An 11,438-nucleotide genomic window follows, 5' to 3' on the forward strand; every position below is an offset into this window, starting at 1 on the left:
TTTGTTTTAAATTCGATTATTTTTCAGGCGCGTGCGGGTGTGTGGGAAATCTATGGCATTCAAAGAGTAACACTTATACTTTCAGAGTTCACACCATCTGTTGTTACAACTTTGCCTTTCCATTCAGCCAATAATGGTTCTCTCATAAACTAAAGTTTGTTAATTATCAAAAGAAGCCTGGTTAACGTTTCTTTTATTTCAGGTAACCGTAGTGAAGGTGAGCACTTGGCCTCATTGACGGCACGGTAGCACAGTAGTTAGCACTGATGCTTCACAGCACCAGGAAGCCAGGTTCGATTCCCGGCTTGGGTCACTGTGGAGTCTGCATGTTCTCCCGGTATCTGCATGGGTTTCCTCCGGTTTCCTCCAGCAAGACCTCCTTGTTAGGTGAATTGGATATCCTGAATTCTCCCTCTGTGTCCCCAAACTGGCTCCGGATTGTGACGACTAGGGGCTTTTCACAGTAACTTCATTGCAGTGTTAATGTAAGCCTACTTTGGACAATAACAAATATGATATTTTGGTAATGGAATTGAAGTTAAACTAATGTGGTGACTTTTGGAGTAGGGGAGTCTTGATCAACTGCGCACATCTCCCACCCTAGTGATTGATGAGCAGAGTTCCTTCTCCAAACTGGACATTTCTGATGCTGTCTGAGCTGCTTCTTGTACAGTCGTTTTGTAACCTCCACCCCAGCCACCGCGATGAAGAATACAATTCTATTCGCCTATTTAAGCTGTTTTTCTAGCATCAACCCCAACCAGATGGGTTGTCTCAAGTCACCATTACCAAGACAGGAGATAATTTATTGGGATTTGAACACCACCAGCTGCCCAGGTGGGACTTGAACCTCCAGTGGATTGGGTCTCTGGATTACTAGTCCCAATGATATTTCTATGACTGAAGATCAGATCTTTTCACTCGCAATCTAGAGTTTAAGTTACCTGGCCCCTCCAGGACACTAGGAACTATCGCGCTTTGAGAATAGGGGGCTGGCAGCAATAAACTGGACTGCATCCACATCTTTAACAAGAGGGAACAGGTTGGTGACAACATAATACAGATGTCAAATGTCTTCCTTTTGTTGAGGGATGCAAGTCTGAGCCAGATCCACTCCCCCTTTGAGAAGGGTCAAAGACCTTTTTTAATAACTTAGTAAGGAAATCACTTTTGCTGAAGAACCTCATGGTGGGGGGGGGGGGGGAAAGAAGGAGAAGGGAATAATTAAGGATCAGATGTTAGACAGCTAGAAATCTTTGTGAACCAATCATATCAGCTACTGAATTACACAAGGAAAACAAATCTGGTCAGCGGCATTTATTTCCAAATACAGCAATATCTCAGAACTGAATTAGAGCACAAAATAAACAAAGTTCAATTCTTCTTCTTCATTGTCCTTCATGATTTGGAAAAGGATTATAGAGTCAGTCCAGGGTGAGCTTGTCAAACAGGTACTCTCCCGTGCCATTGTCAGGGGCTCCCAGTCTCTTCAGGTTGGTGATGTGATCTCCGAGCTTCTTGATCATCTTCACTTGTTCATCCAAGTAGTGAGTCTCCAGGAAGTCACAAAGCTGAAACACGAGGACAGAAGAGAATTAGTGGGGATCTTTCCCTCCCGCCCACCTCCTCAAGATGGCAAATTTGATGCACATGGGTGTTGTGGGTAGATTTAGCCAGAATTTACCCACATAAAAGTGGCAATTCACCATTCTCCTGGGGAGTGAAGATAAACATGCCTCAAAACGGAATTTAGTCAAACCCAGCAATGGGAAACCGAAAACCAATTCTGCAAATGACTACAGATTTCAACATCATCACTGGAGAAGAAAACAAAATGCAACTCACATGAGGGTCGGTGTTCCCAGAGGAGAGTTTGTGCAGATCCAGCAGACTCTGGTTCACATTCTTCTCCATCTGCAGAGCTCTCTGCATTGCCTCCAGACCATTGCTCCACTCATCCTGCTCTGGTTTCTGAAAAGGGGAAAGAGAGAGAGAAAAGTCTTTTTTGTGCTGCACGAAGAATGTTGTGTAATGTGTTTAATCATGAAAGGTAATATTGGAGACCATTAGCTCTTGGGGCTAAAGTAAAAAAGGCAGGATAATCAGCCACAATTGTAATGAATGGCAGAGCAGGTGCAAAGGCCAAATCGCCTCCTGTTGCTTGTATTGTCTATGTTTCTATTGCTGGCAGTAGATCAGTCATTTGGCTTGGCAGAGCAGAGCTAATGAAACTCTATTCCTGCTCAGTCAAAGTCTTGTGAAGTCCTGACTTTATCCATGGGTCATAGCAAGAGCCCACATTTTCAAGACTATTCCTAGATTAGCCCCACAATTGGTTCAACCAATACTTTCTGGAGCACCCATTTATTGATCCTCAGTGTTCACGAGTTCAAGTGCGTCAAAGGTGAAATCATCTTTTATCTATAGTCACACTCGCAATTTTAACACTGCTGACAGCCTAGAGATGGTGGAGTAGCAAGATTTAAAAGTCCAGAAAAAAAAGACACGGAAATTGCATTGCCACAGAAGACTGTTAAATTGCAACCTTGACATCCTCCAGGATGATGCGGCCTCCACGTTTATTCTGGAATTCCATCAGTTTCTCAGCGTGTTCCCGTTCCTCATGTGACTGCTCCTTGAAGAACTCAGCAAAGTGACGCAGGGCAACATCATCCCGGTCAAAGTAAGAGGACTGCAGGTAGAGACAGTGGAAAAAGAGGCTGGTTAGACCCCAATCTATCAGACTCACCTCACACGTCCCTGACCTCAATACTGACCTCCAATTAGGGGACCTGAAATAAATTGCTTTATCAATGCTTTTCCTCAGTCTGTTCAAACCAATCCCCATGGATGGTGGGAGGAAACCCGAGCACCCGGAGGAAACCCACACAAGACAGTCACCAGAAGTCAGAATCAAACCCAGGATCCTGCCGATGTGAGGCAACAGTGCTAACAATTGTGCCAAGTAATAATGCTTTCTGGATTGAAGTTTGTTGACCAAAATGAATTACATCCTTTCTCACACCAATGGTGGAAAATAGAAAAGCCTTCAAATTCAGCATACCAGCCAGCCAATTACATCTAATTGCTCCTCTTCAATTGGAAGAGAGGGGGTCAGGTACCTTCAAACTAATCCTTCTATCAGAAACTTCATAGAATCCAGGAGTGAAAAAAGGGACAAACTCCTATCTGGAGTGTTTAATCTATTCAGTCTGGGGAGGGAATATATCTAAATCCAACTCATTAACCTAGGGAAACTACTTGCTCAGAAAGCAACAAAGCCACTGGCTTAAATTGAAAATAGGTCTCCCAAAATACAAAACTCACCATGGAGAGGTAAACATAGGAGGAATAGAGCTCCAGGTTGATCTGCTTGTTAACAGCATCCTCACAGTCCTTGTGGTAGTTCTGACGCACTTGGGAAGCCATCTTACTGGTTAATGGCCCAAGTCAAACAGCAACAACATGACCTTAGTCCTCACAAGCTCTTGTATTTATACAACTGGGACATCCTGCATTCAACCAGGGAATGACATCACCAATGATGATTGACAATCTCTGATAGCCAATCAGGAATCTGCCATGATCCAGGCACCAATTAATCAATGAGAGTGGGGTTGGGTGTGATACCCAGAGCCAATCAGGTCTGTGGAATACAGGAAAGATAAGGATGGTTACTCTGTGATTGGTTCATTCAACCCTTCAAACATTTTCTACCATTCATATTGTGACTGGATTGAATTCTAACTCTGTAAACACGTCTCAGTCCCATTTACCCCTCACATAACAAAACTAACAACCTGAGTGTTGAAATGTTGAAATGACCTCTGACATTTTGGGTGACAGAGTTCCAGATTTCCAGCATTCTTTGTTGAATAAATGCTTCCGAGCTTCACTCCTGAACAACCTGGTTCTAACGTTAAGGCTGCGCCTCTCTTCCCACCTGGGGATGGCCTCCTTCTGCCATGTGGAGATTCTCTGATTCTCTCTGGCTTCTCTCTATCCACCCTATCAAATCCAATAATCACCTTCAACACGTCCCCTAATTCTAGACTCTGTGATTGAAAGACCAGTCGATGCAAAATGTCCTCATCATTTAACCCTTTTAGCGATGATTCCGTTCCAGTGAATCGTTTCTGCATCTCCACCAAAGCTAATTTATCCAAAATGGAGACAGTGTTCCAGATGTGGTCTAAGCTGCTCTTTGTACAGCTGTTTCAGAACCTCTACCTCTCTCTAATCCAGCCCACATTAGATGAAGAATAAAATTCCATTAGCCTATTTAATTTGTTTTTGTAGCTGCCACACAAACTTCTGGACAAGGAGGCAGAATGGACCATTCGGCCCCCCGAACCTGCACCACCATTTAATAAGGTCTTGGCTAATCTGGTAAAGACCTCAAACATCCCCCCGATAACCTTTGACCCCGCGTTCCCAGCCCCGCTTACCAAGAATCTATCTACCTCAGCCTTAAAAATATTCAAAGATTCTGCTTCCCCACCTTTTCAGGAAGGGAGTTCCAAAGACTCGTCTTCCGTCCACTAGTTTTTTTTAGGAATTTCTATGCGTGGACAGCGTTGAGCACAACTGATTGGACGAGGCTGACCTGCCCCAGACAAGCCACAGAGAATCCGCAAACCAACAGACAAATTGGGGAAATGCGAAATGGATTTGTGGTGAATATCAAACAGAAAGCTATCGCTCAGTCACCGTTAAATGGGATATGGAGCTTTATCCCCAAATCTAAGAACTGAAGACCTTTTATATGGTCTTACTACTCTAATTTAACAAATACAAAATATTTTTGTTTGCCTGTTTTGTCTTTTTTAATTATTTTTTTGTTTTTTGTGGTGTTTTTTTCATGAATTGATGACCTGTACGTTTATCTACACGTACAGGAGTTAAGCCAGCATCCGCCACTGACACTGGTGTGATGCTGGGTGTGACAACCAAGTAAAAGAACATAAAGTAACTGATGGATGAAACAAAAGAGGGGAGTGCCCCAAAACAGCGAGTGGAGCACAGCCCAAAAAGAACGAGATTGGAAACAAAAACTTATCAAAGGCCCGCCAAATTAAAATCGGGGTCGATAAGGCAATCAAACCCCTGTGGTGCCCACCGAGCACGGAAGGCTTCGAGTGTGCCCGTGGACACCGCACGCTCCCTCTCCAGGGAAACCCGGCCGCGAACGAGGCCGCGGAAGATGGGCAGACAGTCAGGCTGGACCACCTCCTTGGTCGCCCGCTGCCTGGACCTATAAATGGCAAGTTTGTCCAGGTCCAGGAGCAGGTTCACGAGGAGGTCCTCCGCCTTCCCGCGCCCCCTTCCGCACCGGATGTCTGTAGATCAGGAGCGTGGGGCTGAAGTGCAAAGAAAACCTCAACAACAACGCTGTCAAGAAACCAAATAGGGAGCGCAGCCCCGGACAGACAACATAAACCTGCTCCATGGTCTCCACCAGGCCGCAAAAGTGGCAGGTCTCTGGCAAAGCCGACAAGTGGTTCTAAGAGCTGTAGACAACAGTGGATTCCCCCTTGTCTGAAAACTTCCGAGTCCACTTTTTTCTTGGCTTATTAATTCGTGGGACGTCGTTGTTGCTTGCAAGGCCAATACTTGTTGCCAGTGGCTTTCCCGGCCATTTCGGAGAGGCAGTATGAGTCAACCACATTGCTGTGGGTCTGGTGTCACATGTGTGGCCAGACTGGGTGTAAATAGCAGCCGTGGACATTGTAATCACAGAAAATGGTTCACCTTCAAGGACTAAGAGCAGTCTGGGGGAATCTGGAAAAAGAGGCCAGTCGGAAATTCCGGTCCCACGCCGGCCCACGGGCTTCCCGGCGATGAGAGAAGTCAGCGGGAAATCCCATTGACAACGGCGGGACCGGCAGAAAAATAGTGGGGCCACCCCCTCCCCCGAAAAACACGCAGCGGGTGTTTGATAAATCCCACCCACTGACTCTTAAAGGATCAATGCAAGACTGTGACCGCTATTCCTGGAAAAACAGCTTTTTACCAGAGAGATAACCATAGTGAGGGTAAACACTTGGCAACACGGACGGCACCGTAGCACAGTGGTTAGCACTGTTGCTTCACATCTCCAGGGACATGGGATCGATTCCCAGCTTGGGTCACTGTCTATGTGGAGTCTGCACGCTCTCCCCGTTTCTGCGTGTCGTGTTAAGCTCAGTACAATAACAAGGGCTGCAACTGGATGCAGCTTTACTTGAGGGATACTCCACACCTTGAGGTTAGTTCAATATAATTTATTGAACCTGTCACACTGTTAGCTCACTCGTCTGTGAGGTCGACTCTCTGCTAACCTAGTGTGATTAATCTGTCGGACTATCAGACTAGCTCTTAGCAATGTGCTGTAGGAGTTATATGATTTGTACACCCTGACTCACACTGTAGATGTCACCAGTGGAAAGAGGCGGAGTGTGAGTGCCTCGTGACTTATAGTGGGAAAGCACTCCCAAGTGCTCTGCTTGCTGATTGGTTATGTCCGGTTCTCTGTATTCATTAGCAGCCTGCTTGTATCTCATTATGTGCATGTCTGCTTATCATGACATGTGTGGGTTTCCTCCAGGTACTCTTCTGGCCTCCTGTTTCAGCTTTCTGGAGTCCAAGTCCTGAAAAAAGTGTGCTCAGGTGAATTGGACATTCTGAATTCTCCCTCCGTGTACCCAAACAGGTACCGGAATGTGGAGACTAGGGGCTGTTCACAGTAACTTCATTGCAGTGTTAATGTAAGCCTACTTGTGACAATAAAGATTTTGGTGACAGAATTGAACATGTAAACTGTCTATTGGAATGGGGTGTGGGGCTTGATCACTGCACATTCCTCCCGCCCCAGTGATTAACAGGCCGAGCTACTGTTCCAAAACAGGACAGTCCAGTTGTTGTCTAAACTGCTCCTTATACAGCTGTTTCAGACCCTCTATCCCCTCTTGGGGGAAAGAATAATAAAGTTCTATTAGACCCATTTAATAACATTTGCTAGCATGAACCAGATGGTTTTCACAAGCCACGATTACCAAGACACAAAATATTTATTGGAATTTAAACATCCTCCAGCTGCTAGTTAGGTTTGAACCTCCAGTGCATTGGGTCCCATATTACCACAATATTCTTCCAAATGTGAGGAATTCTATAATTGATGATGCTTTCCTCTTGCAATCTAGAGTTTAAGTTACCTGGCCTCCTCAAGACTCTGGGACGTATTGCCCTTGGGAGATTAGGGGGCCAGGCAGCAATAAACTGAACTAAATACACAATTTAACAATAGGGAGCTGTTTGGTGACAGCCCAATACAGATATCACATGTCTTTGTTTTGAAGGATGCAAGTAGGAGGCAGACACACTCCCCCCTTTGAGAAGGGTCAAAGGCCTTTTCAATAACTTGGTAAGGAAATCCCTTTTGCTGAAGAATCTCATGGGACAGAGAAAATAATTAGTGATCAGCTGTTAGACAGCGCGAAACATTTGAACCAATCATGTCAGCTACTGATTTACACAGGGAAACAAATCTGGTCAGTGACATTTATTTTCAAATACAGCAACATGTCAGAACAGAAATTTAGCATGAAAAAAAAACAAAGCTGGATCACTCTTCAGTGCAAAAGGATTAAAGTCAGTCAGTCCAGGGTGAGCTTGTCAAACAGGTACTCTCCCGTGCCATTCTCAGGGGCTCCCAGTCTCTTCAGGTTGGTGATGTGATCTCCGAGCTTCTTGATCATCTTCACTTGTTCATCCAAGTAGTGAGTCTCCAGGAAGTCACAGAGCTGAAACAAGAGGACAGAAGAGAAATTAGTGTGGATCTTCCCCAGATGAAAATTCTCCCCCCCACCTCCTCAAGATGGCAAATCTGATACAGGTGTTGCAGGCAGATTTAGCCAGAATTTACCCAGTGAAAAGAACCATTGATGCGTCAGAATGGAATTTAGTCAAAGTTTGCTTGTCTTTGCTCAAAAAACCCCACAAGTGGGAAACCCAAAAATAATTTGTGAATGACTACACAGATTCCAACATCCCTGGAGAAGGAAACAAAATGCAACTTACATGAGGGTCGGTGTTCCCAGAGGAGAGTTTGTGCAGATCCAGCAGACTCTGGTTCACATTCTTCTCCATCTGCAGAGCTCTCTGCATTGCCTCCAGACCATTGCTCCACTCATCCTGCTCTGGTTTCTGAAAAGAGGAATAGAGAGAGCTGTTGAGAGTTGAAAGTCCAGGGGATGCCATGCTCAAAAAAGGCACAGTTAGAGAATCAGAAGTCAACTTCTGCATTAAGAATGTTGTGCAGCATGTGGTTAATCATTAAGGCAACATTGGAGACCATTAGCTCGTGGGGCTAAAGGAAATATGGTGGGATGATCAGCCATCATAATGAATGGCAGAGCAGGCTTGAAGGCCTCCTCCTGCTTGTATTGCCTATGTTTCTGTTGCTTACAGTAGATCAGTCCACTGGCTTGGCAGAACAGAGCTAAAGAAACTCCATTCCTGTTAAGTCAATGTCTTTTGAAGTCCTGATTTTATCCATGGGTCATAGCGATAGCCCACATTTTCCACACTATTCCTAGCTTAGGCCATAATGGTTGAGCCAATACTTTTTTGAAGCACCAATTTGTCAGTATTCACTAGTTTAAGTGCTTCAAAAGGTGAAATCATCATCACACTCGCATTGTACTCATTAATCTCACTGCTCACATTCGAGGGGGTGGAGTAGCAAGATTTGGAAGCAAAAAAAAAAAGACACTTAAATTACATCACCACAGAAGTCCATTAAATTCCAACCTTGACATCCTCCAGGATGATGCGGCCTCCACGTTTATTCTGGAATTCCATCAGTTTCTCAGCGTGTTCCCGTTCCTCATGTGACTGCTCCTTGAAGAACTCAGCAAAGTGACGCAGGGCAACATCATCCCGGCCAAAATAAGAGGACTGTGAAGACAAAACAGAAGTGAACAGGTCAGAGCTACTTGGCCTATTGAAACAAAGGAGCCAATTTAGTGGTTAATCAGTTCAGCCTCAGGATACACACTTACCAAGCACAAAATAGTGGGCCAGAACTAAATGAAATGAAAATTGCTTATTGTCACAAGTAGGCTTCAAATGAAGTTACTGTGAAAAGCCCCTAGTCGCCACATTCTGGCACCTGTTCGGGGAGGCTGTTACAGGAATCAAACAGTGCTGCTGGCCTGCTTTCAAAGCCAGCGATTTAGCCCAGTATGCTAAACAGCCCTGCTAAATCAGCTAATGTACCACTAATCAGTCAGGCAATTAAAATTTAAATTGCTTCCATCCAAGTTAATGATAATGATCAGGTTTATGCATTTGAAGAATTCATTATTAGACACATCAGAGAACTCAAAAGTTTTAAAGTTAAATGTTCAAGAACAGGATAGCTTTTACAGAGTCATCCCCCCATTTAACCAGAGTAAAGTCACATTCACAAAATTGACTTGTGGGGGGTAACACTACCTGCTCAGAATTCAACAGCATCAATTAAAAACAGGAACACCACCCCTCCCCCCCCCAAAAAAGACAAAAACTCACCATGGAGAGGTAAACATAGGAGGAATAGAGCTCCAGGTTGATCTGCTTGTTAACAGCATCCTCACAGTCCTTGTGGTAGTTCTGACGCACTTGCGATGCCATCTTCACTATTACTGCTGAACATCAGGTAAAAATTCCCAACCCAAGCTCTTGTATTTATATGACTGGGACATCCTGCAGTCAAACCAATGCTGATTGGCAATCCCATGATAGCCAGTCAGAAACCTTGCATGAATCCAGGCACCAATTAAGGGGAAGAGGAGTGGTGCTCCCGAGAGCCTATCATTTCAGTGGAATGCAGACAAGTTTAGATAATTGTTTTGTGATTGGAACATTGGAACTGGATGAAGCCCTCAAACCGTACCACCGTTGAGTTATAAAATTTTCTTTTGTTTCATAGATTTAGAGTACCCAGTTCATTTTTTCCAATTGAGGGGCAATTTAGCGTGGCCAATCCACCTACCCTGCACATCTTTGGGTTGTGGGGGCGAAACCCACGCAAACACGGGGAGAACGTGCAAACTCCACACGGACAGTGACCCAGAGCCGGGATCGAACCAGGGACCTCGGCATCGTGAGGCAGCAGTGCTAACCACTGTGCTGCCTTACCGTCATTGAGTTTGACCCTTGCTGATCGGAAGTTTAACTCTATATACCTGCTTTGCTGATTGGAGGTTTAACCATACACCTTACTTGGTTCCATATCCCTTCATACTCTTAGCTAACAAATGGCAGCAATATTAGTTTTTGAAATGTTTGAATGACCCTCAACAGTTTTGGGGAGAAAAATCCAGATTCCTAGCCTTTTTGTGAAGAAGTGTTTCCTAACAGCTCCCAGAATGGTTTCGCTCCAATTTTAAGATTATGCTGTCCTGGTCCTGGACTACCTCACAAGAGGAAATTATTTCTGACAGAGAAATTTCAGCTAGCTGGGGGGAACGAGCTACGGTACCTGCAGCTCAAAAACTTCCTACGAAAGGAGACAAGGACGTACCCACAACCGCCACGACAGACACTACTGGAAGACCTACTGGACGCAAGTATCCTAGAGAAAGGGAACTGTAGTGACATGTATGACCGACTGGTAGATAGGGACGACACCGTACTGGACGCAACAAGGAGGAAATGGGAGGACGACCTGGGGATGGAGATCGGGTGGGGACTCTGGAGCGAAGCACTGCATAGGGTCAACTCCACCTCCACGTGCGCAAGGCTCAGCCTGACGCAACTAAAAGTGGTACATAGAGCCCACTTAACAAGAACCCGTATGAGTAGGTTCTTCCCGGAGGTGGAAGACAGATGTGAAAGGTGCCAAAGAGGCCCGGCCAACCACGCCCACATGTTCTGGTCCTGCCCCAGACTCGTGGAGTACTGGACAGCCTTCTTCGAGGTAATGTCCAAAGTGGTGGGAGTGAGGGTGGAGCCATGCCCGATAGTGGCGGTCTTCGGGGTTTCAGAACAGCCAGATCTATTCCTGGGGAGGAGGGCGGATGCCCTTGCCTTTGCCTCCCTGATCGCCCGCCGTAGAATCCTGTTTGGCTGGCGGTCAGCAGCACCGCCCAGAGCTGCGGACTGGCTGTCCGACCTCTCGGAATCTCTCCAAATGGAGAAAATCAAATTTGCCATCCGAGGGTCGGACGACGGCTTCCACAGAACGTGGGAGCCATTCATGCAACTGTTCCGGGACCTATTTGTGGCCAATGTACAAGAGGAAGAATAGTCGGGGGAAGGTAGCGGGAGGGGGGGGGGGGCTACAGGTTCGTTACGGGGGTTCGATGGCTAGCTAAGGCCCAAAACCAAGCTAAATAAACATGTTGAGGGGGGGGGGGGGGGGCGCAGTTACTACTACGAAGATGCTTACCTGTAAATATGTATGTTAATTTTTG

The 11,438-nt window shown here is 45.6% G+C and overlaps 2 protein-coding genes across 2 annotated transcripts; both read right to left on the reverse strand.

The window, feature by feature from the left end:
* Positions 1-1,302: 1,302 nt before the first annotated feature.
* Positions 1,303-3,464, reverse strand: LOC119956292 (ferritin heavy chain, oocyte isoform-like). Its single transcript, XM_038783374.1, has 4 exons — positions 3,328-3,464; positions 2,546-2,692; positions 1,846-1,971; positions 1,303-1,571 (listed from the first exon to the last, which is right to left on the reverse strand). Exons 1-4 carry the CDS (start codon positions 3,427-3,429, stop codon positions 1,425-1,427), a joined length of 522 nt encoding a protein of 173 aa, XP_038639302.1. The 5' UTR covers positions 3,430-3,464; the 3' UTR covers positions 1,303-1,424.
* Positions 3,465-7,525: 4,061 nt separating this feature from the next.
* LOC119956515 (ferritin heavy chain, oocyte isoform-like) lies at positions 7,526-9,667 on the reverse strand. The gene is made up of 4 exons (XM_038783799.1): positions 9,553-9,667; positions 8,791-8,937; positions 8,059-8,184; positions 7,526-7,781 (listed from the first exon to the last, which is right to left on the reverse strand). Exons 1-4 carry the CDS (start codon positions 9,652-9,654, stop codon positions 7,635-7,637), a joined length of 522 nt encoding a protein of 173 aa, XP_038639727.1. The 5' UTR covers positions 9,655-9,667; the 3' UTR covers positions 7,526-7,634.
* Between the last annotated feature and the right edge of the window lie 1,771 nt (positions 9,668-11,438).

The sequence above is a fragment of the Scyliorhinus canicula genome, chromosome 23 (assembly GCF_902713615.1).
Source record: "Scyliorhinus canicula chromosome 23, sScyCan1.1, whole genome shotgun sequence".
Lineage (NCBI taxonomy): Eukaryota > Metazoa > Chordata > Chondrichthyes > Carcharhiniformes > Scyliorhinidae > Scyliorhinus > Scyliorhinus canicula.